Consider the following 26517-nt stretch of genomic DNA (forward strand, 5'->3'; position numbering starts at 1 on the left):
AATCTCCAGCCATTTCCATTAAGTCTTGTATTCCATTGTCTCTAAGTGTTTACTTTCTGACAGTAAACACTTGTAAACTGAAGTAAATCTGGGACTGCCATCCTACATCCTGAACATCAAAAAACCCCGGTAAGAGACAGAGAGATGAGCTGCCAGCCATTACTACCACTAAGGACTGTATCTTTGGAAAACAGCAGTGAAAGATGGGTGTCAAGATCCAGCCCACAGTAAAATTACTGCACCACAGAAAAGTTACACTATCTGTAGAAAGGCAAATGGGGCAGAATAAAGTTTACAGTACTTAGGGTTGTAAACATACACATATGAGTTAGATTACTCCAAAATAAGTTTACTTTTAAAAGTCTAATGTAGATAGCTATTGCATTAAAAATTGAATTAAAATACCTGACTAGAGACCATGATGCTTTTTTTTTCAAAGCAAAATTGTCCAACTTACCTTTTCTAACTCTGGCCAATCCACAAGCTGCAATTTAGCTGGGGATCCTGCTACCAAATTCACTCTGATAAAGTCAGAAAACTCACGCCAAGCAAAGCACAATTCTTTGCTTCCAAGTAAACAGGGTTTGTATCGAATACCTTTTACTTTCATTGTCTGAGTACTTTCCTATTGAGAAACAAAGAAGATTTTATCAAGAACAAATAAAGCAAACTAAAACTTATTAGTATTTTTTCAATATAGCATTTATGCTATAAATAACTGTTTGGTATTTTTACTCTGAGACAGTGGACTAAAAATTAAACTACAAGTTCGATTCCTTCTCTTAAATTTAAATGAACTTCATGAGTAAGAAGTGACACATTTCAAACTCAAGAATTTCTCAGAAACCTATTTTTCAGGGTTATATCCAGTGTATTTTAAAAGGGCAAGATACTAGTCCATTCTACAAGGTTCTTCAAAAGATCTTAAAATCAACTGTACCAACATAAAAAAATACAGAAGACTAAAAGCAAGATAGAAGAAAACATATAGAACAATGAACCTAGAAACAAAGCAACCCTCACTCAAGCACAGAGTTAACTGGCCTCCACATTTTACAGCTGCAGCAGTGATAAGGTTTTTAACAGATGCAGCTGTGCTCCTTAGAACACGATCATACAATTTTAATGCTTTAAGCAACCAACTAGCATGTAATTTGACTACCTTTCCACATTTTTGGTTCAGTTCTATGTAACAGAATTAAGACAATTACCACACAAATGCCACAAAGGAGTAAACTATATGACATCTTATAAATACCTGCCAAGTTATTTTCAAATTTGATTTATCAAGTCCAGGCCCAGAAACTCCTAGGGAATTTACACATGCAGATGTCACTGTCTGAACCTGATTTCCAAACTGATCTGTAATCATTACATCTGTTAAAAAAGATGATGATGATTAAAATGATTATTAGGATGATCACCTCAGCAGCTGCTTTAACAAAACATTATACAACATATGGAATATAAACATACACAACATAGAGACACAATATAGAAAAAATTCAAATAACTATCACTACATGACAGGCTGAGGTTGGAGGGTATTTCTGGATGTCACCTGGTTCAAAACCCCTGCTCAAGTAGGGCGACCTTGAGCCTGTTGCAGACAGGCAGCTGCTGAGTATTTCTATGGGGGGAGACTCCACAAATTCTGGGCAATCTGTGCCAGTGCTCAGTCACCCTCACAGTGAAAAGGTGTTTCCTGATGTTCAGGGGGAACAGCCTGTGTTTTGCTTGGTGCCCACTGCTTCTATTTACTGTCTCTGATCATGCCTAGGAAAAGCCCGGCTCCAACTTTTTTACACTCTCTTCAGGTTTTTATACACATTGATAAGAACACCCAGTCTTGTGGGTATAAACCAAATGTTTAGTTATATCCCATATTTGTGCTACCCCCTTCTTTGAATAAAAAGATTATTTCTTACCAAAAATTAAAAGGAAAATAAAAATCTTAAAATTGAAAGTTTTTTTCAACCTGTTTTTTTTTCTATCTCTTTTTGTTCTATGTGCTTTCTTTATTCACACCCAAGCTTTTAATGTTCCAATACTAAAAGAATTTTTAATTTCTCACTATGTCATGTGGCAACTGCATACAGAAACCAAAGAATGAGAAGACTGATCCCTAACATGCCTTCCTCTGAAGTCCATGCCTTAGCAACAGTCTGAATGCTGTTAAGCCTTTGAGATTTCAGAATACATGAACTAAACAAAAAATTATGAGCTATTTTAATTAAGCGTGATGAATGTCCTGATGTACAAAGTAAGAGGCAAATTTCATCAGAGAGTAACTCCAGAAATGTAAAAGGGCAATTCAGAAGTCTGAACATCTTTCTGTGAATGAGAATGTAAACCTGTTTTTTATATTAAAATGGTTGAAGGTAATTTACTCTTGATGACATCTATACATATATAAGTCTTAACAAACTGCCAAGAAATATATCTTAAAAGAAAATGAAGAATATGCAAACAACTTACCGATTTCACTCTGCAGTTCTTCACCCATCTGCAGTGTGTTTGAGCCTTTTAGTTTACATTTAATGTGTTTGGGTTCATCAGGAACTGGTCTGAGTACATGAAAATTGATTTATTTCTCTCATAAAGTAAATATAACATCATAGCAGGCATGATAAATATATTTAAGAATCTTAATGCTTTGTCATGCAGTGTATTTTATTTTCCTACTGCAGATCTGTGAAATGACTAATTGCTGCAAATTTACCCCTGGCATCAGAGCGCTGTGAATTAATTAATTATAACCTATTAAAATCACATGAAAAACACTGAAGTAATTTAGAATGAGATTCCTCTTCATAAACTTTATAAGATACAAGTCTTAAACTCACTAAGAGCGATAAACAGGTAATTTTAAAGTTCAATTTACAGCCTGTCAGTTTTGACTGAGAAACCAGATAAGAACTAACTTTGTAGGGATATTTCTTTCTCCTCAGTCACCTTATTCTGTGAGCTAATGTTTACTTCAACTTTAGAAAAAAATCAATAGTCTTCTTCAGTGTATGTATTTTTACACAAGTGATTATAGGGCTGGATGCAAGTCAGTAATCACAATGGAGTCTTTCACACAGATAATGTTCTCACATGTAATAAATTTACACAAACCCTTCCCATTTCCCCAGTTGACATTCTCCTGTTAATTTGCCAACCGCCTTCATTATTTCAGCTCAAGACTTTTGTTTTACCCCAAAGTAATGAGATCTATATGCTATGCCAATAACATGGTTAATAAAGAAATATACCAAATGAACAAACCTGACTGTGAATGCACTTTCCAAAGACACATGCTCATCAAGGTAAGTAATTAGACAGTAACGTGCATCTTTTACTGAAGTTGGTACTTTTACATCTGGTAATAGTCCCTGCATCAACAGCTCTCTGTCAATTTTAGGTGTCCAGTTGACCTAAAATTAAAATTTTATAAGTTAATCAAAAGCTAAATTATAAATGACTAGCTACATAATGCATCTTGAAGCCATAAATATGCTTCAAAATGCATATGCTAAATATGCATATATAACATATTAAATATGCTCTAAATATGCTGATGTAACATACAGGCAATGGCAGCTTTCAATGGGAAGCCTGGACATTTCCCAGCAGTAACCAATGCTATCTGCTGAAATACAGTCAATTACTTGAAAAAAAACCACAAGCAGATCAAAACATACATTAGGTTTCCCTCACTGAACTTGAATTAGAAAAGATACAAGTGTCATATATTTGGTGAATCTCTCTGTTTGCTTTAGACTCCACATAAGTACACACATAAGACAGGGGGATAAGATAGGCAAGCAAGCCTTCATGGGGAACATGCCTATTTAAAGTTCCTAAATGTTGGGAAGAACCTGGATCTGAGGAATTATAACTACGTGATAATTATTTAATGCATTTAGGAGAAGCACTGAAAATACTAATCTGCTTTTCATTACCCTGAAGCATTACTTGACATTTAATTAATAAAAATAGTTTAAAAATAATTTAAAGGAGAGTTAAGTTTCCATGTTTATTAATACAGTTTTGAGGAATATTATTTAGTAGTCTGACATTTATGGATCTTAAGCGTATCAGCTTTGTGTTTCTCCCCCATATTATGCTGCTGTTTACTCAAAAGTACTTGCCTTGATTTTTTCTGCAGCAGCTGCAGTTATGGGTATTTCCCTTTCTGCTTCATCATACATCTGAAATATAAGTTTATTCATGACTTGGCCAGCAACACAACTGATTTCATCCTGATGTTTAATCTGAAGAGCTTTTTGTCCATTCATACTTAAGACCTGTAGTCTTGCAACATGACTGCTAGGAAGAAGTTTTATAATCTTTTCCACTGGTGGCACATCTTTGCAATTCTATTCATAGATAAAAAAAAAAAGACAAATAATTAAGATACTAAATTTAGATATGCATACACATAACACCATAATAGCCTATGGCTCTACGCAGAACTACCAGGTATGACCAGGTGTCCAAACATGAAATCAGCTTGATTTGTCAAAAGTAAATCAAAAAGATATGTCAATATACTTACAACTTTTAACAGATACTAGAATTGATGCTAGCTGTTTAGATTTTTTTCTATTCCAGAAATAGTAGGTTATAAAATTTACAAAATACTTCTTAAGCGCAATCCTAAGTATCCCTTCACATAATTCACTTTGCCATACTAGTATTTATTCACACATTTTCCAGAGTAAAACACACACAGGTCTTATTTTCTCAAGCAGCATGACTCTCCTGACTGCCAGAGAACTAGAATGTTCAACAGTATTTAAAAAAATTCATACTTCATGAGCTTTGAAACTGAAATGCTACAAAAAACTATTGATTGCCATACCTATTCTTACACTAAAATGTTTATGCAATGAGGGCAGTTTGTGAAAACAATCCAGGAATTAAAAAGGGCAAGAAAAATCCCAGAAAACATGCATATTTCTGAAACACCTCATGGATTTAACAAATAGAATTAGAAGTGAATAAAAAAATGGAAAAAACTCTTTGCCTTTTTATTATTTTCTAGTGATAAAAAAGCGTAGCCACCTGATTATGAGGTTTATGATACCACTAACTTTGGTGGAGCTAAGCTTATTCATAAAAAATGCTGGCAAGATAGTACAATAAACTTTTCAGTCTTTTGTTAATCCAAACACTCCTACCAATACTTACAAGTACTTCAAACCTTGCTTTCAGTATCTGGTCTTTTTTGATATTCTGTACATGTATAACTGGACCAGTTAAAATGTTTGTTCCTCCATTACTGCAGTCCACAGAATACACAGGAAGGTCTGAAGCACCTAAAAACTATTGAAAATGTAAGATTAAACATCAAGTTTCTTTTACAGAACTACCATGATTATTTCAGAAATGATTATTTGCAAAGTCCAAATATATATATAATTCTTTCCAGAAAAAAACAATATATTTCAGTTTTCCAACAACTGTAAGACAATTGGAAACAACTGGAGCCTGTATTTTTCTGCAGGTGATAAGAGATGTGTGGGAGAAAGGAGTAAGTTATAGAAATAAAGTATACTATCTACTCACTTGCTTTAATAACACACAATAATTAGACTCTTCTGCCATTATGCAATAAATTCAATTAACTTGTGGAGTAATTTACTAAACATCACACATTAAAGGAATTTAAACATCACATTCATCATATCACTGCAGACCCAGTCTACAGACCCATATAAAGTGCAAATGGAATGCAGCCTATTTTGCAGTGGGGAAACACTTCTATATCCCCTTGCTGGATTTCACTAGAACTGGGGAAGTCACTTTCTTGAGACCAAAAAAAATGGCCAAAAGGGGAAGTTTTTTTACCTCCTAAAGTCAGAGCAAGATACGCATTCCGTTCTGAGCTTATATTGGTGCTTATGATAATTTCTAATATTATTATTAGGCACTAGACTTGAATTTTCAACTTATAAATACCAGAAGTAAGCTTTCTGAAGTTATTTTTCTGTATAAATTTTAACATTGTATATGATAAATATGGTCTAAAATGCCTTAAAATTGAACCTATACATCCTCACATAATTTTCTCCTCCTTTTCCAAGGTCATGTTCCACTGATTCTAAAACTTACTGAATGGCTCGTAATACATAAGAGGTAAGACAGTCACAGTTATGGCTAGCAAGCTGTAGAAACTTGAAAAGCATTGCTAAAGATATTAAATTCTACGTAGATTCCAACACAGATTCTTCTTCCAACCCTTTAAAAGGCAAGAATAAAAATCCTTATGGCACACTATGAAATGAAGTTTACCTTACAATGAACAATCAACTCTGGCTGTGCTGTTATATTTCCTGATTCATCCAGTACTTCAACCTGAAAGGGAAAAGCTGTACCATTTTCAATCTTTAGAATTTCTGAATCTGGTTTTACTTTCAATTGACGAGGAGGGCCTGTAAAAAATGCACAATTGCAGAACAATAGTTACATTCTGGATAACTTGTGAGACACTAAATTTAAGTTTTTGCTATCTCAGAGATTTTAAAGCCAAGCTACTAAGATATTTGTGGTAACAAACCATTTCAAACAATTCAGGTATATATGTTGGTTTGTACTGACATGTTCTAGACTTTCTGTCCTTCAACACATACCATCTGCCAATCTTTTGAACTTAGTAGATAACCCTTAGAGAAACACGATGAAATTCAGAATATACAAGGTGTAAACACATGATATAATTCTGCTTACATATTATATGGATTCACATTCATCAAAAAAGAAACTTCGAGCTTTCTTGTGACATGATAAACACAAGAAAAATAATGTTGAGATATCCAATTAATTGCCAAAGCTATCACAGCTACAATCTGCATGCAAAAAAATGCAAAAGAAAATTTTGTTGTCATTACTTAGATAAGAAAGTGAAGCTATTCAGATAATTATGTGTTCCAGGAGATAGACTTATAAAATAAGTTTTTAAAAAGAGAAGGAAGTAATAGATTACTATTAGAAGATAGGTTCTGAAAGAACAAAGATGGTAATTTTTCAGAAGCATCCTTTATGCATGACTTATTAAATCTTCTATTTCAAACTCACTAGTTGAGGAATGAGACTGAAATAGCTTTAATTATTCCTTCCTCAAAAACCAGCTTACAAAGCCAAGGATTTAACTCAAGTGAGAAGAAAGAGGCAGTGAAGCATCTCTACATTGTCGAAAGCAAAATGAAGGACGAAGGTAAATAATAGTCCAAGGTAAATAACAGCAACACACAACACAGTCTGTCTGTCTCAAGTCCAATCATTTCACTGTTTTCTACATAAACACTTAACTCCTCAAAGGATAAAGATTAATGGACTAAACTGTGCATTGTTGGTCTTACAAAGTAGAAGACAGTATCTCTGCAAAATGAGATGGGCAAGCCTGAAGTTTGGTAATCTGGGAGGCCAAAACTTAGCTTTCATACTATACTTTATATCCCAAATCCAGAAAAACCCAGGTAACAAGGGATAACAAGATCTCATATAAGGGACTTCTCTGAATCAAGACATCCAGAAAACATAAAATTCTGGTAAGGGCAGTGTCCTTACAGACCTCTATGTTCTTGTCTTGCATTATGATAAATTCATGTAACATAAAAATTTCAGACACAATTCAATTACCAAAGCATCCCCCTTTGCTCAGTTAAGAAACTGAATGACCACTTATTCATTCATAAAAGGTTTTCTGCAGAGAGAGCAGGTCAATACTGATTAGTACAGGTTAAAAGTCTTAATGCTAAAGAAAAACAAGAAGATAAGAAATTCATTCGTTCAGTGGTGCTAGATTAGAAAAAGATTTAAAGTAATTAAAAGACAAAAATGTATCTCAAATAAGCAGAGCAATATTCCAGCCCCTAGAATAGTAGATAAGATTGTACTGTGAGTACATTGATACTCCTGCCAAGAATGAGATGCTCTTGGCTTTATTTCCTTTCTAGTCATCACCTGAATCCTTTTTTATGCCTCACTAAATATTTTACTTTCTTGGGAGAAGCTTTCGTTAATAGTGTCAGAATAAAATTTAACAGAATTTCACTAAATATTTTAAGGATACTTACCAGGCTGCAATCTTATTTTAATGACTTGTGTATCTTCTTTCAAACCAGGAAGAGTAATCTTGAGATTAAAGTTCTAATGAAAAGAATATTTTAATTATTAACTTTAAATAAAACCAGGTATTAGTTTCACATAATCATGTCAATTTGTATATATGTTAATTTCAGAAGCCCCTAGAAATAGTCTTGCAGTGCTCCAAAAAATAAAGATTTTTTTTTTCCTATACTGAAACCTCTTTTCCATGTTATTATAATCAGAGATGTCAATTCAGGATTTATATGTTAAACTACATGATTCTGAAACTACGAAAAGTGGCGGTCATAACTTTTCATTTCCTGCTTAGAGGTTGTTTTAATGGGGGAAAAATACAGTAGTTAAAAAAAAAAAACAGTTTTAAAATAAAGGTCTGCAAGTTCTGTGTTTGTTATTCCTTAGCAAGGCATCACTATCACCATCCATCTATCTTTGATTAAGGAGGTAAGAAAAATAACTGCTGTAAACTGCAGCACTAAAACAAATTTTCACATTAAAATCAGAAAATGAAAAATAGTAATAAGAATAATTTTTTTAATTATTATGGTACAATATTATTTCTATACTGCAAATTCCCTAACTGATTCTTGGTCTTGCCCCTCACCAAATTTATCTCTTGCTAAAGTCTGGCACATTTGCTCCTATACACTTTATTTCTCATAATCCACTCCATTTTATGCCATTGTTCTTGCCCTTCACCCTAGATTATGAACTTCACCTACAAAATTTACTACACTGAACACCCTTTAATTTTCAATAAGCAGGTATATATGCTGTTTCTCCTCTTCATACATCTTTCCACCAGCAACATTATTTGCTATTTTCTAAGCAACAATATCAACAGTAAAATGGGATACCTCATCTCCTAGCTTTGTCATTAATATACTAGACTATCAGACTAAATGAAAGGATAGGGACCTGGCTAAAATACTCTGTAAATATGCCTTATAAATAATTTAAAAAATATTTTTAAAATATTTAAATCTATATTCATCAAAAGCATTAAGATCTGTTTTATGAAAAAAATCTTTTTAACATGGAATGTACATTTTGGGTTTTACAGTAAAGCAGAAGCTTGACAAGGTGCTGAGAATCCATCAGTAACAGGTTGGCTTTAGATAACATAAGTGTCTAAGTGGATAAGCATAACTGTGTAAGTGCAACAAGAACAGTGGAAACTTATTATTAAAAAAATTAAAGAAGCTTGAGCAGACACCCTGCATATTAGCTGCTACTACTCTCATCTGAACTGAGAATGTAAGATTTCATTTTCTTTAGCTCCCTATCATCTTTCAGTGCAAAAGTCACCAGGATGATTTGGTCTAAACCAATCTCAGCACTAGTTCAAACTAAGACAGCTGATTTGGTGTGCTGGGTACACTCTACCACACATCCATGTGTTGCTCAACCTTTCTAGCTCCAGGTCCCATCAGTTGTGAAAAGAGTGCAGGTATGGGAAATACAAATTGCTCCAAGTAGAGCTCTTAAAGATAATTTAAAAATATCCCAAGAAATATCTGTAGTCATTAGTGCAGACCAAACTTAACAATTCATTTCACACAAACATTATTTTCTCTGTCTCTTAATATGCTACTTAAAGTTTAAATTTATTAGCCTACCTTGCCCTGGCAACTATTTACACAGCCTTTAGCAGTAACACCCTTAATGACACACTTTGTTGCCACAGGTATGTCGTCATGCTTCAGTGTTAATCCACTAGAAAAATATATAGAAAACACAAGAGAACCAGTTTAAAAACAAACACAGTGTTTAATATACAAGATACTTGCAGACATTCTTATGAAAATAAAAGGAAAAAATATCAGTTAATTTATGTGAGAAATTGCTAGAATATCATTCAGATAAACCCTAAAGTATTATTATATTATTGTCATATAAAGAAAGGGCAAAGAAAAAAGATGGCTGAATTACCTAGCTTCCAGAATTGGTCTAATGCGATTTGTCAAGTGTGTTGTATGACCAAATTCATCCTGCAATTCCAAAGGAATACTAAAAGGTACTCCAATTCGAAAAGGAAGCTCCAAGAGACCCACCAAAAATTTCTCTGGTTTGCCCTCTAAGAGAAAAGAATAATACATTTTGAGAAAGAATTATGTGCGCTCCTTGGCTTTTTCTTGATTAAGGCTGCAATTAAGTCAAGAGGTTTTCAGACACAAAGTAAACAGGCTGTTCAGAATACTGTTATAACCAAAGTTATGCTTATGTTCTTTTTGTAATTTATGCTAAAATAGAAACAATGGTTAAAATGTAACAGTGGGAAACTACAGTATAAGAAACATAACAAGATAGTCAAAATTCCCAAAGTATTCAAAACACCAATACAGCACCTGAAAGTGAAAAAGTTCTGTGTGGACAGCTTTTCCTAAATATTCAATTGCTTTAATTCTGGTAAAATAAATCATTCATGCAACAGAACATTTTTGTTCTACAACTGCCTCAAATTTGAGAAATAAAGATATATAATGATGAGTATTAGAAAAAGAAACGTGAGTGTATCTTTCCTGTGAAACCTGGTCCCACTACACTTCCTCCAATTAGGCACTAGCAAACAAGACCAAACAGTGGTAATAAGATGAGTGTCTATCAACTGGAGCACGTAGATCAAGAATCATATTTTGTGGAAACAAAATGTCTTGACCAAGTGACCTCTGAAAAAAGAAGCAATGCATGCTGAGCTACATGGTAAATTAATATCCTATCAAAAAATTTCAAACTCAAATTAACAACTATCTATACAACCTAGGGGTGTCCATTATCAGGGAGCTTCCTCTGCACATGAGATGACAGATATCTTGTATTGGCCAAAATTAGTTACCGGTTATAACAAGAGAAAGACCTCAACCTCACAGTGTCTACAACTTTATTTGTCATTTTAAGTGAATGATAAAACCGTAAAATTATTTGAGAAAGTAACAGTAGAATAACTTCTGCAATATTTAAGTGAGTAACTGCCAAAAGAACATGTCTGAACTAAAACCACAAACCTAGCAGATTGACTTAGGAAGCTCAGTTTTAACCAGGATTTATGGTGATTTTTTAGCTTATCAAGAACAACTATAAACACTCAGTGACACCCTTCTGTTAGAGAAATAGAATAATTTGTTTCTCAGTCCAGCGCTGTAATAAACATTACCAGCTTTACAACTTTCACAAAAGTTGTAGAGTTTTGTTTATCTCTGCAAAACACTATTAGCTAAATTAGTTTTTCAAAGTTTTTTTCCTTTCCATTGAGATTTGTTCATTTCAGTTGTTATAGCTGAAGGAATCTTTAACTGAATGCTGCCATACTGGGGGAAGTGACACTACTATTGGAAAATAGTAAGATTCTCTTTTCACTTTGATAAAGAGATAAAAGAAGAGGAAAGGTTCATTTTTCTTCAGAGAACAAGTTTTTTTTTTCCTCTTCTTTACTTGCAAGTTCACAGAAACATCTTGAGCCTTCCATGGCATGTTTTCAGACATATGTTTAGATAACTACTCTTTTGAAGTAATGCCAAACATTTCTTTTCCTTTACTGTCATACAAGAACACCTCTTTATACTCTGCCAATACGTAGAAACTATTAGAAAAATATGCTACATACAAAGAACTATTTTCTGCCTCAAGAATTTGCATTCAAAGCCTCTCTTTTGTGGAAGAAATAGAAAACATTGATTTTTTCCCCCCGCTTTGATCTTCTGAAAACAGATGTTAGCTGTACCTCCCAAAATTGTGACAAAAATAACCATTTTGATATTAAATGCAAAGAAATTAGTTTTTTTTTCTTTCCCTCTTCCTGTCCCTCTTGTAGATAAAGTTCACAGAATGGCTGAGGTCAGAAGGGTTTTCTGGAGGTCATCTTATCCAATGCCTCTGGCTCAAATGGCACCACCTAGAGTCAGCTGCCCAGGAACATCTTTAGACAACTTTTGATATCACCAAGAAAGGAAACTCCACAACTTCTTGGGCAACTTGTGCCACCACTGCGTCACATTTATAGTGAAAAACCCCTGTTTCCTGATGTTTGGAGAGAACCTCCTGTGTTTCAGTGTGTGCCCCTTGGCTCTGGTCCTGTCACTGAGCACCACTGGAAAAAGCCTGGCTCCACCTTCTTTACACTCCCTTCAGTTATTTATAGACATTGGTAAGACCCCCATGAGTCATCTTCAGGCAAAGCAGTCACTGCTCCCCCAGACTTTTTTCAGGTAAGAGATCACGGAATCCTAGAATGCTTTGAGTTGGAAAGGACCTTAAACATCACCCAGTTCCAACCCCCCCACTGTGGACAGGAACACCTTCCACTAGACAAGGTTGCTCAGAGTCCCATACTACCTGGTCTTGAACACTTCCAGGGGTGGGGCTACCACTTCTCTGGGAAAATTGTTTCACTGCCTCAGCACCCTCCAGTCCCTTCCTCAGCTTCAGGGGCCTGTGCTAGACTCTCTCCAGAATATCCATGTCTGTGTGTTGTAATGAAATGTGTCCAGTTCTGGGCACAGTACCCCAGCTAGCCTCACCAATCCTCCCTTGACCAGCTTCTAATGCAGCCCAAGAAGTTGTTGCTGCTTGTTGCTGTAAGGGCACATTGCTGGTTTGTGTCCACCTGCTGCCCACGAGGACCTCCAGGTCCTTTCCTGCTGCTTTCCAGATACCTGGGTGGCAGGTAGGGGGTTGTCCTTCCACGGTGCAGGACTTTGCCCTTCATGCTGGATTTCCTAAGGCTCCAGACAGCCAATTTCTGCAGCCTGTTGAGGTCGCTCTGGATGGTGGCAAATTCTCATGTGTATCAGCCACTCTTCCCAGTTTTGTGTTAACAGGAAGACTTGCTAAAGGTACATTCTCTCTTGTTATCCAGATCATGAATGAAGACATTGAGCAGGATTCAAACCCTGGTTTGGCCCCTGGGGTAACCCCTACTTGCTGCCCTCCAACTAGACAGATCACCACTCTCTGGGCTCACTGTTCATTAATTCACCTCACCCTGTTCATCCAGTCCAAACTCCATGAGCTTCTCTGTAAGGATCTTATGGGATCTTACTGATGAGAACCCTGCTGAAGTCTAGGTAGACAACATCTACTAGCTAGTCCTTTCATCATAGAAGGTGAATCCACGCTAACTACTCCTGATGATCTTCTAGTCCTTCGCATACCTGGAAATGGTTTTCAGGATTAGTTGCTCCATCACCTTCCCACAAACATCACCTTCCCACTGAGATGAGGCTGACTGGCCTGTAGCTCTGCGTGTCCTCTTCCTGATTTCTGTAGATGGGAGTGATGCTTTCCTCAAAACATCAGAAGTTCTCTCAATTGCCATGATTATTCAATTGAGTGGCCTCATAAGGATATCAGTCAGCTCTCTCTGGCTCATGAGTGTGTCCCATCATGGCCCATGGACTTGGGTATCACCGGTTTCCTTAGGTATTCCCTGGCCTCATCATCTTCCACCAAGGGTGTATCCTCCTTGTTCCAGACCTTTCACCAGGGGAAGGTCTTTGGGGTCTGGGATTCTTGAGGTCTGTCTTACTAGTAAATACTAAGGCAGACGATTTCAGTATCTCAGACTTTTCCACATCCTGTGTTCCCTGCCTCATTCAACAGTGGGCCCATGTTTATTTCAGCCATCCTTTTGTCACCTATGTATTTAAAGAAGTCTATCTTTTTGACTTTGATATCACTTGCTAGTGATTCCATTTTCAATTCCAATTGGACTTTGGCTTTCCTAACCCCATCCCTCCTGCATGCTTGGATGGTGTCTGTATTCCTCCCCAGTTACTTGGTTCCATTTCCACCTTCTGTATACTTCTTTGTGTTGAGTTTTGCCAGTAGCTCCTTGTTCATCCATGTAAGACTCCAGGAATTTTTGTCTGACTTTCTATTCAGTGTGATGAACCAGACCTGAGCTTGGAAGTGACTGTGAATACTAACAAACTTGCTTGGGCCTCCAGTCTGTCCAGGGCCTCTTTCCATAGAGCTCTAACAGGCAGATCTTTGAAGAGGCCAGAGTTTTTTCCTGAAGTTCAGGTTGTGAACTTCCTTTTTGCTCTTCTTCTTCCAGCCTTTCTGGATTCCTCTGCCCTTCAGAACTACCTCCCAAGGGACTCTGTCAACCACTCACCTAACAGGCCAAATCCTGCTCTCTGGAAGTCCAAGGTGACAGTTCTCTCCTTACTTCAAGAACAGTGAACACTGTAAACATCCATTTTACGACTGATATGCTCAAGACAGCCTCCAACCACCCACCAGTCCTTCTCTCTTCACAAAGAGAAAGTCACAAAGGAGATGGGGCTCCCTGCGCAGCTGACTCCCTCACCAGTTGTGTCAGCTCAGCAAGTTCTCTTCAACAGACTCTAGGAACCTCCTAGACCATTTCCTGCTGTGTTATATTTCCAGCATACATCTGGGAAAGAGGAAGTCCCCCGTAAGAACAAGGACTAGTGATTGTGACACTTCTCCCAGCTGTTTATGTATTTAATCTGCCTCTGCATCCTGGCTGGGTGGTCTGTAACAGACTCCCACCACAGTATCTGCCTTGTTGGCCTTCTCCATTCTCTCAGCCACAAACACTCAACAATAACTGTCACCATCATCAAGCTCTGGAAAGTCTAAACCCTCTCAGGCTACCTCACCACCTCTCCTTTCACACTGACCCTTTCTGAAATGAGTATTCTAGTAAGCATTGCAGTAAAGAGACATATCCATTACAACCAAATGAGAATTTAGTTTTGCATCGGATTCTTCCTTAATTAATTAATTTAAAAAAGACTTCAATCTCAACGTGTTTATTTTAAACATATAACCTGTTTTTGAATGCATTTCTGTGGTTTATGCATGAAAGTTGGCCTGATGAATACTAGTTTTATGAAAGAATATTTATGTCAATGGCATGTGGAAAAGGGGGGATTCTAATGAAGTTTAAGTTTGGCTTTTTTTATGTACATTTAGGAAAGTTCACATCAAGGAGCTTTATTTTTTATGTAAAACTGCCTGCCACAGAGCCAACACATTACACATGAGATCAAAACCTACTACAAACCCCATTGTTTCCTGGAAATTCTTCAAATTTCACATGCAAATGCTACTTTTCAGTGCTGAAAACCACGTCTCAACTAGGACATGACAAATTTTGATATAATATGAATCAAACAGAAACACTATAAGTAAGAAAAAAGATGGGAATTCTTACCTACAATAGTAAATTTAAATACTTTAGATGGCAGAGGCCTTCCTGCGTAAGTGTCTGCATTACTTTCATTCAACACTACTTGCAGTTTCAAGGAGTAGTTACCAAGTTTCTGAAGATTTTCTAAACAGATATAAAAGTACAATTAGAAAGAAAAAAAAAATTACAAATAAACTGAAGATACTGAATATGCAACTTACCCATTTTTTTAAACCAGTATGGCCACTTGCCTCCATGCTGACTGATATGGGAAATTATTTCTTTATTCTCAGTAGGTGCTGCAAAACAAACACTTAGCTCATGTATTTAAATTTTACACCATAGTTCTTAACTTTTTCAAGCATTAGCATCACTTATTATTTAGTATTACTATCACTTCTGGATCTAACTAACATCGATTCAGCTTTACAACTAAACACAATGATCACAGCTAAACAAATGAGTTCCCTGTCTAATCCCATTTTAATTAAAACTTGCTAGCCTCAGGCACATTGCACTGAAAGAAGCAGGTTTGTAAAGCTGAATTTTGTTAGCTCTTTGGTTGTACATTCCCTGTAACTATGAGCACCCTGCACTCCATGCTGGCAATGGATCAAACTGACAAATGACTGTAGCAAAACTGCTTAAATGGGAGCAATGATAAAAATGTGCAGTTGACAGAAAACATAACTGGAAAAAAAAATTCCTGTTTTGCTCCAAATTGTTTTATCTGTCTTTATAAACCTCTGCAGAATTAAGACATATACAAAAATATAACACACTGAAACTCTGAGGCAGTTTTAGTGACTGGTTCTATAACCTAAGATAAATACAGAAGTAAGATTTACTGTTGGAAGTGTCAAGAGGTAGTAATACTTTTTATTTTCCACTGAAACACACTTCAAAATATAGAATGTGACTACAATAAGACTACACAGAATAAAAAGAAATGCAGTAGAAATACAAATTGTTTTATAGCTAAGCAAAACAGTTTCAAGACCCTGTCCTTACACCAAATGGCATACATAAGATAAAGTAAGAGCTGTCAACAAGATTTTATCATTCTTTTACCCTAATTCAAACCCTAATTTTGAATTGAAGCTTGTATAATAAGACTCCCCAGTAACAGATCAGGTTTCTCATAGCTCAGGTCTCTTAGTAGACCACACTACAGTTCACCAAGTATTCCACTCCTCAGAAGAGAAGAGAAACTTTTTGTACATTATATTTGCTCTTGGCCTTTGTATGGGTGTAACCACATTTCTCTCATTTATACAATTAAGTGTTTGAGTTTTGCTGGGTGTGCTATGCCCAAATCATCACTTAGGATTCACTGTTCTGGTGAAGAAGATGAGGATTACACTACTGATTCTTCAACTGAGTAGAGAAAAAAAGCTAACACAGGAAGTAGTAGAAACAGTTAAAAGTACAAATTTCCATCAATGAATGGGTCAGGAGACATGAAAGGTCTGAAGGCAGACTTTTCAGTGATCCTAGGAATGACCCTGACAAAACAGAACAACAGAAACACCAGGTCTCTCTCAAGTCCATACTTCCTGAGATCAGGATGCCCTATCTCATTAAGTTTGCAAAATGCTGGTGTGTCACACATGCTGATAGGTGACAATTTGATAATCTAGATTAAATGAACAGCTTTTGTTCAATTCCAACCTCTTTATGCCCCAGCACACTATGCTGGACAATGGTCATGCACAGCAGCCAGCTCCCATGAACAAGAGCCATTAAAATACCACATGTAGCCTCATGACACGTGCATTAAACTGTAGCTAAGATACTTTAATTTGGTTTCCTTGACATGTACCACTACAATAACCTCAGTGCTCATAAAGCCATTTTTACAACTCCTAACAGATAAAGGAATTGCTTATGGTGTATGGAAAGAAAGAAGATTTTAGGTTTCTACAAGTTTCAAATACATTTGACATGTGCAGAATTGGAGTTTTCAGAGAATTTGGTGTTCTAATTCTGTGTTCAAAACAAAACAAAACTTGGGCAGAACGCAATTCTTAACAATGCAATGTGAGAACATCAAGTGAAGTACACACAAAATGGAAACCACAAACCAGTAAATCAAAAAAACCCCTTGATTTTTTAAAAATTCTGAAGCGAATTTATGTTAGCTACTAAACAAGTCTGATTCCCCACTTTTATGCATCTCATGTAAATTGCTACATGAACTACAGAAACATTACCCATTTTACCCATGTTCTTATGCAGGTTAAGTAGAACAGGCTGGAATTGTTAGGCCCTCCTTACTTGTGACAGAAGATGTAATCAAAATACAGCATTAAGACAATACACGGTATTGAGGCAGTTGTCATTTCATGAAAAGTGGCTTTGAAATGCTACATGAACTGATGGAATATTGTCTAACTACGACAGCCATTTGTCACATTCAAATATGTATTTTAAATATATACATATGTATTTTAAATATATACATATATATTTAAAATATATACATATATTATACAATTAAATACCTTATTATCCATTATGCACTTTAAAAATAATAAAGATACAATTAAATATAATGAAATACTCACAATGCAAAATAACTTTGAGTTCAACAAGAAGTTTCTTTGAACCTCCGTGGCTTGTACCTGGAAGTTTTTGCATTGCTTCTCCTTTTTTATTTAAAATTTCTATTCTTAATGCTCCTGAATTTAAAATGAAAGATGACAGACTTTTAAAATATGTTGTGAATTAAAAGTGATCAGAGATTTCTGTATGCTTGTCTTTTTAACAAGGGTGCACAATGTATTTTTTAATTGGCGTTTAATACTTTAGTATTTGGAAGAAAAAAATATACCTATTGGTGTACCAGCAAATCTTGTTTCATTTGGTAACAACTCATCTCCTTCAGGCCATGTTACTGATAATTTATCAGGAAGTCTAAAAGAAAAAAAAAAGGGTGAACATTTTTTCAGTAAGTTAAAATAAAGAGCAATTTACCTTTAGTTAAATACATGTGAAACTATTTTTGTGGTAGGGAAAGAAAAACCAAATCCCAACCTATTTCTTCTTGGCTTATTTTTTTTTTTTTGGTTTCTACTGAAACAGCTGACTGCTTTCCCATTTGGGAATAAAACTGAACTTTGTTTGATTCCTGATTAAATACAAAAACTATAATTAGGAACTCCACAATTATGTAATTGTTACTTGGTGCTTACCTAGCCATTTCATCCTCTATGTATTTTTTAACAACTTTGTCAGACACTGTTCTGTCAAGTTTTGAGATTGGAATAATTTTTGTTTCAGCATACAATGCCTGTGGTTCCTGAAATAAAAATTCAGTGCAGTTATAAGTGGCCAGACTTTATAATATGTCAGATGAGAAAGACCTCCCAATCAAGGGACTAAACAAGTCAACACAGACATAATGCAATATGCTAACAAATACTACCTGGTAAAACTACAAGATACTGTTTTAAAATTTGCTGAAACCGTAAGAGTTACAAATGGATGCACAATATACTGTTGATGTTAACTGTGATACTTTATTCCATACACAAATCTTAATAAGTCAGACTGTTCATAATGAATAATAATTTTAATATATTCACATTAAAGCTCAAGTTGAGTATTTCTAGACTGCTGATTGTAAAAAAATTACATTAAAGGTATTTACTGTTATTTAAAGTAATTTAATCAGGTCAGACAAGGGACTATGTTTAAAGATTTAATATCCACACTAGCTGTGAGAATCCTTTCTGTATTTCTTCTTACCAAAGCAATCTGAACCTCTCCCCCAGTGGCAAATATATCCCCATCATGGTCCCCATACAAGTAAAATTTCTCAATGCTTCCATAGAATATTGGATGAGTCTTAGTAGTTTTCACCTATAAGCAGAAGACACCAATTAATTCATTACTTCTGCATCAAATGCACAGTGTCTGCCTTTCATAGGGTTTAACTAACATACCAGCTGTCCAGTTTTGTATGTTTTTCCATCCCACTCTATTGCAGCATACATTGTCCAAGGGCTCTGCATTCTTTTGGATAATACATCAGTACGTACAGTTATTCCCTTAAAGACTGTGAATTTTATCTGTTTGTCATATTTTTCATGACAGTCTTTGAGCCACAGAGCAAATTCTCTGTCAATTTTCATTCGCTGCTCCTATAAAGAGATTACAAAATAATTACATATTAACAATGTATTATAAAATTTGAATCTGACCACATCAGAAGCCCGAACAGTTGTAAGAGTACAGAGATACTGTACTCAAATGAAAAGCCAAAAAGTCACACACACACAAAAAGAACAAACAGAAAAGAAAAAGAAACACAGGAACAGAAGCAAAGAAAAAAAGGATTCTTCAGTCTGAAAACTTTAAAAAACTCAAGGAAAGCTACACTTCAAGTCAAAAAAAAGTGCTTCCCCCAGCAGCCATATTCCTTTAGGAAGAGGGTCTTTCCACAAATACTGACATATAACAACTAAATAAAGTAATTGTTCAAGAAAATAAAAGGAAAAATACTGAGTCTTAAGTTTTCAGATTTAAAGATTCAGCTTTACTGCTCACTAAACCAGAGAGACATGAACAAATAACCAGTAAGCAAAGGTTTCTGTATTACATGCACTGAACTTCACCAAGAAGAAACACTTAACAGAATGCAGTAATTACCTGTCCATTGAAGATTCTTGTGAACAAAGTATTCTTATCCTTTAGCTTCAGCTCCAGATCCATGAAAGTGAGTTTGTTTGTGCTGACCTGGAACTTATCATTGGTAAACAATGCACCAGAAATTCTGTTGTAGCATTCAATTGGTGCCAATCCTCTCTTCTTTGGAGGAGCGCACCAGTCAAAACTTAAAAGGAGAAAGTCATTACAATCCTTTTTCATAAAGAGAGGTTTACGTTACAGAAAGAGAATGTACAAACACATCACCACTTACTCTTCCACAGTTGTGTATGGTATTAATCTTCCATTCCAAAAACATTCAAAAATAGGCCTTTTTCCTCTGGCACCTTTTTCTACTAAAAAACAGTCATCGTCATCATCATCATTTAATCCTTGTTAAAAAAAAAAAAAAAGAAAGATAGTCTCTTGAATAAATTTCCTTAAAAAACTAATGTAATATCAAAACCCATTGCAAACTTAATGAAGAAGTACTATTGTTATTACATTCAGCACAGAAGCAACGCACATTATATCAAGCTCATTACATACAATATTACATTTTTTTTCCTGTTTTAGAAATACCAAGCAGAAAAACTAAGGAAGGTAAAGAAAAATTCTAAATGGAAGTTAAATGTTACCAAATCAAAACTTAAAAATTTTGAGTGTTACTTTTTCCTTCGTTTCAACTGATGTTCTTCTAGTATCATGAAATCTTGTCCCAATTAACTCAAGATTTGCTTTGTCAAAAAAAAAAGGCACAAGGAATTTTAAAACCCCTAGCATTTGAAAACTCATAACTGAGTAAAACAAATTTTAAACTAAAGACTTCAGACTATATGTTGTCCTTTGCAGTATTTCAATACTATAATCTCTTGAATCTGTATCTCTTAAAATCTCTTGAATCAACTGCTCATATTTTATTACTTTGTTGGAGCAAAGATGTAATCAAGAAAGTGCAAAATTTCAACTGGAGCACATTCCATAAGAGTTTATAATTTGGAATCAGATGGTGGTATGCCAAAGATTAAGTTTACAGGAATGAGCTACCACAACAGACAATTCACAAGATCTGTTCATCCAAAAGAATGTGAACTTTTTTGTTCTGTCACAACCTAAATCAGGTAATATTTACACTTCAACCTAAAGTTGTTCTGGTTTTACTTCATTAAAATATTTACAGTAGTAGGACTGTCTATGATAGGACTGACAAGCAGCAAAACATTTCACTTACTTGATGGAAAACATGGATCATCAGGGTATGTTTCTTTATCATAAAGGAAGGGATGGTATCGGATGATGCCTTCAACTATACCTTCTTCTTCAACATGTGCCTTGAACTCAAAACTATCTGCTGCAGTGTTTATATACAATGTCTGCATGTCATCTTTGATCTCCCTCAGATTGACAATCTTTGGTACTTTTCCCTTTTCAAACATTGAAATCTGGAAAAAAGGAAAACAAGTTGATTTTCCTTAAAGCAAAAAGACTTATAGTAATAAGCACTTTGACAATTGACTGTTAGCAAAGGAGTTCGTTTCTACACTGCAATGCTAAACAGAATTACTTCAAAAAATTAAACTACATACACATCTTGAATGCTGTATTTTAAAATGCATTATTACAGAGAAACAGGCACAATATAAAATAAGTTGGCATTAAAGAGGACTTCTGACTCACATGTATAAAATCTCTTACCTGAATATCGATGTTGTTGAAAGGGCTTATTTCCTTTGTTACAGCATTAGCTTCATTTCCTTTTGGTCCATGGATATAATAGTGATAGATATGTCTGAAATACATTTCAGAAAAAAAAAACAAACCAGCAAGTGAAATTTAAAAACTGCACATTATAATTTAAAAAAATCTAAATAAGCTTTTATTTTTATTATAATATAACTGGTTTGTTGCACTGTTATAAATCAACTCCTTGACAACATATATCTGGTACAAAAGATTTACTAAAGGGAGTGACTCCTTTTCATTCTTCTCATCTCTGTCATGCACAATCACACCAGGACCAATTTTTGGGTAAAATAATTGGAAACAAATTTGAAAAAAAATGAATAAGTGAAAAAAATTACAATTGTTACATGGCTACAGATCCTTTACATTAAAGGGTAAACTAAAAAAAAAAAAAAACTACTGTAAATTGTTCTGCAGTCTGGAAATCAGAATTAGAGCCACAAATCTTTCCACACTTTGTCTCTGATATCAGTTTTATATCAATCATCTAATGGTAACAGAAATATGTAACATACAATCACTATCTTTACATTATTTACATAAATTTGAATATAGGTAGGAGTCATGGACGTGATCTGCATAATATAAATAGTTTTCCAGTTGTAAACGTTGCTTTCTAATTGGCATTTTTCCTCATTTAAGAAATTTCAAAAAATCCATGTGGTCAAATAGATTAAATAATTTCACAGAGAAATGCAATTTGAGAAAACTGAGGAACTTAACTCCATTTACTTCAACTTTTCAGCAAGCTAGCTAATTCTTCCAACTTCAAAGACTGTATACTTAAAGCTCTGGGGGATGGTCTGGAGAAAAATGAGATTGTACTAGTCAAGGGGACTGAATGCATGACTAAAGTCAAATGCACCTGCAAGTTTATAGCTACTTGTCTTTGACCTCCACTACACTAAATGTTCCCCAAAGAGAAATCTTGGTTCCCAGAAAAAAGCTCCTCCTGGTCTCATTGCTCAGGATTTTATAGTATGTCCAAACTGCCTAGTATTTTGTGTGCATTTCTTCCAGACTTCAAAAGGCAGTCTCCTGGCCTTAAGACATTGTTATTTTAGGGGTTCATCTCCACTTCAAAGCATCCACAATAATGAGGGCTGTGCTGCAGCGCATGAAAGCGGAATGAAACTGGTACCCTGCATGTGTGGCAAAAGGCATGGCAGAAGGGAATGGGGAAGTGTTTGAGGGAAAGGGCCATTACAGCTGAAACAGTGACACAGGACTGTGTAGCACTGGAAGGCTAAGTGAGTGGTTTTACTGTAACAGCTACAGGGCATATATCTGAATAATTGCACCTGGGTTCCATCTCAAACAGAGGCAGCTCTTTCACTTCAAGAGATGGTTGGAAAGAACTAACACACACTAATGTGTGAGTGTTAACTGGATGAGCACCTGGAAGCTAATGAGGGATCTAAATTATCCTCTGCAGGTAGATGTACCCTATATTTTCATGATGTTAAAAATGGTTTCAGCAACAAGTTTTTATGTGCAACACTGAATGATATTTCACATAGTAAGATATTACCTAATTCTTATATTAATCCTCTTTTTAAGTACATCTATTATTATCAGATTATAGGTATCACAAAAATAAAATCATAGTTTGAAAACAAAGTTGTGTAGTTTGCCAGATTTCAATATTGATCTAGGCCTTTGTATTTCAGTTTACATTCACAGATGGATCCATCATCATAACAGGTAAGCCCAAACTATTCACAGGTATCTCCAGGCTCTGCAGGCCCACTGACAACACTATTACAGTACAGAGCAGATAGTGTCATATATCCTTCTCCCTCTTGAACTGGGATGAAGAGCAGTACCTTCTTTTATTGCTGTTTAAAAAAGTCAACCAACCAAAAGATCCCCTAAAACTGTAAACACAATGCTAGGTACCAAGGTTAGGAGCACGGCTGTGAGCAAAGTAACTGATGAAGGTATTAGGAATTAGATAAACAACTTCTTACATTAGTAATACACCATTAAATTAACAGGTTACTAAAAATTACAGTGGATATGTATGTAAAAATTACAGTGGATTATGTATTAATCATCAAATCACATCTTTGGTTGGGGGTGCCCCATTCAGTTGTGTTCATTTCTGTAAAATTGGTTAGATAGGGAGGCTAATTGAAGTTTTAACAGCCTTAAAAATAATAAGGCCAATGTCAAAGTACAAAAAAGAAGCAGTTCATAATTACTTGACTTTGTTAGTAGCCCACTTTTAATTCAAATCTTTTAAATCACCAACTTACGCCAGCTGCCTTGTCCAAAGAGGAAAGTAGTTTTTCAAGTACTGCATGTGATCTGGTTGTACACCTGTAATGACAACTACTGTGAAACTCTCTTTATGCCTTTCTTCTAATATTAGATTATGAAGAAATCTTTCATCATCACTTGTGATGTGAGTAGAATCAGATGGCTGCAAAAAGAGTAAAATAATAAGATCAGGGATGTAAACTGAATTTCCGAACTCCCATCAACTTGAAAGCGATTAAAAAACATAAGAGAAAAGTAATACAGAACACATGATGCTAAGTATCACAAAGGATTAAAGCTTAAAATAAAGGTTTCCAAATTAAAGTCAACAAGCTGAGAATGTGACAACCCCAATCCAGTTCATTTTCAACTCACTTTCACCACAGCACTTAAAGTGTGCCGTCTAAAAATGCATTTAAGCACGCTGAATGTAGCGCTGTGTAATATCCCTGTTCTCATCCATCAAGTGGAAGCATTAAGTGTGCAAGACATTAAGTCCACTTTAAGAAAACAAAGCCAAAAAAAATTATTGGCTTTTAAAGGGATAGGCTGCTTTCTATAGCAGAAACTCAAGCAGAAGAAACAGTTTTGTTATAAAAGAAAAAAAAGTGAATCCTCAATTCCAGATGAAATGTCAAGTAGTCTAAAAGAAAGAGAGATTCCTCATTCCAGAAACTACTGACTGTCTTTTCCTGAATGGATGCACTTTGCTCTTTTGACAGTTCTCTAAAGTGCAGGAAGACACAGTGGTTGATGTCATGCTTCACACTGGACCAGTGAGTAATCCCTTACATTTGGTACATCCAGAAAAAAACCCTATTTTTAAAACAAAGATTAAGATCTTTCTAGTGAATTCAATCAATTGCTACAACTGAGAAGACATGTTGTAGTAAATGCAGCTACATGCCTTATTTTGCAGGAAAGCAGACAAACCCTATATCACTAAGGCATGAAAGGAGACATGTCCTACCTAACCAGTTAGGTGAAATAGTTAAGGGTGTTCTATCAAGACTTACTTTCCCCAGGGAATCAAAGAGCTCTCCTTAGCTAAAAGGATAATTAAACAATTTTTGAGACTTTTCGTCAAAGAAGACTACATCTCTTTTGCCTGCCCATAGCATAGCCTGGACTCTTCTATGCTAGTGATGGGATTGGCAATAATAAAGAAAAGCCAGAGCTGCTTGGTCCTCATCCCCATGTGATCTGACAAACCTAGAAGCTGCACACTTATGCTGAACAATTGCCACTTTGTACAGCATGGAAGAAATTTAGAGACCAAAAGAGCCTCCAAAATATCACTCCCGAATTATCTGGCTGCATTCCCACTACAGATTACAAACTACCATGGCACCTTCCCCTACATTCCTAGCATCTATCTCAACTAGAAAATTACTATTTACTTCTTTGTAATATTCAATGGTCCAGAGAAATGACTGCATTGAAGAGAGGTGCCTATTACCCATTAAGGAAAGATGACCAGCAGGGATACCATTAATATCACTTCTCTTCAGTGTTATGGCCATGTTCTAAAGTTCTTTTTGTTTCATATTAACTACATCTTAATTTCTTTGCAAAAGTAACTTCCTTCACTAACTGAATGGCTCAAAGGCTCAATTATTCTTCTCACACTAGTAATCCATTTACAATTTCTACTTCTGCCACAGTATCCACAGTATTCTCTTGCTGAAGTATGTGTGCCTTAGTTTGTCTTCTACTTTGTATCATCCAACCTTTCTCTTTAGTATCAGGCAGGGAGGGAAAGCATTTGTACCCTTTACAATAAAGCAGATTTTGTCAGCTTTTATTTTCAGTTTCTACTTTTTGAGTCTGATATTGTAGAGAGAATAAAACCAAAACTGGCAATTCATGTTTTGTTGCAACTCACTGACCCAGAATTGGCATGATAAAACCCTATTTACCTACTGTTCCTTTCTCATCCATATGAAACATCAAGAACACTGATATAATCCACAAGATATGGGCTCAAGTCTGACTACCTTATCATACACACCACCCATTTTTCCTCCCATCTGCACCCTTAGCTACATCTTTGCCTCTCTCTCCTTGCCCAAAAATGTCCAAAAACTAGTTATTTTAAATCTTCCTCCTTATCTTACAGCTTTTTTACTTAGGCTCTTTTTCTTCATGAAAAGCATCAGGACTGTTGAGTTTAGCTTTCAGCTAAACAGTTCATTTATTTTACAACAATATTTTATGAATATTTATAAAATCATTGGGTTTTGTTGGTCTGGCTGGACTTCTCTCCCATATGCAGGTTAGTCGTACATATTTCTAAACAAGTACAATTTGGTTCCCTAATTTATTCCTTACTGCTTCAGAGAAAATTCATTTTTGTTTCATACACAACAAAAAAATTTGCTGTGCTTGGAAAAGTATTTTAAAGTATTTTTCTTAACCTGACATGCAAAACTGTAAAGCATTTCTGTCATTTAACCTTAACTGAAAAGAGGAAAAAGCATCACATAAAAAAATAAGGCATAAATTGTCTTTAGTGTCTTCAAGTTCTTGGTTACTGCCTTTTACACTACAGGGTGCAAATGTTTCACTAATGTGAAGATATCCCCAGGTAAGTATTACAGGAATAT

At 35.3% G+C, this 26517-nt stretch overlaps 1 protein-coding gene across 1 annotated transcript in view; it reads right to left on the reverse strand.

Moving 5' to 3' along the window:
* The window catches only part of SMCHD1 (structural maintenance of chromosomes flexible hinge domain containing 1), a 68270-nt gene that overhangs the window by 24290 nt on the left and 17463 nt on the right, over positions 1-26517 (reverse strand). The window contains exons 8-29 of the mRNA XM_036406690.1: positions 23908-24074; positions 21602-21695; positions 21138-21348; positions 20181-20298; positions 19910-20093; positions 19204-19401; positions 19007-19120; positions 18451-18557; positions 18090-18172; positions 17824-17937; positions 15478-15555; positions 15281-15400; positions 10030-10174; positions 9717-9813; positions 8067-8139; positions 6283-6422; positions 5179-5313; positions 4137-4364; positions 3271-3419; positions 2479-2567; positions 1259-1377; positions 458-625 (exon numbers count right to left, since the gene is read on the reverse strand). Coding sequence (XP_036262583.1) covers positions 458-625; positions 1259-1377; positions 2479-2567; positions 3271-3419; positions 4137-4364; positions 5179-5313; positions 6283-6422; positions 8067-8139; positions 9717-9813; positions 10030-10174; positions 15281-15400; positions 15478-15555; positions 17824-17937; positions 18090-18172; positions 18451-18557; positions 19007-19120; positions 19204-19401; positions 19910-20093; positions 20181-20298; positions 21138-21348; positions 21602-21695; positions 23908-24074 — 2931 coding nt within the window. The remainder of the gene's footprint in view (positions 1-457; positions 626-1258; positions 1378-2478; positions 2568-3270; positions 3420-4136; positions 4365-5178; positions 5314-6282; positions 6423-8066; positions 8140-9716; positions 9814-10029; positions 10175-15280; positions 15401-15477; positions 15556-17823; positions 17938-18089; positions 18173-18450; positions 18558-19006; positions 19121-19203; positions 19402-19909; positions 20094-20180; positions 20299-21137; positions 21349-21601; positions 21696-23907; positions 24075-26517) is intronic.

The sequence above is a fragment of the Molothrus ater genome, chromosome 1 (genome assembly GCF_012460135.2).
Source record: "Molothrus ater isolate BHLD 08-10-18 breed brown headed cowbird chromosome 1, BPBGC_Mater_1.1, whole genome shotgun sequence".
Classification (NCBI taxonomy): Eukaryota; Metazoa; Chordata; class Aves; order Passeriformes; family Icteridae; genus Molothrus; species Molothrus ater.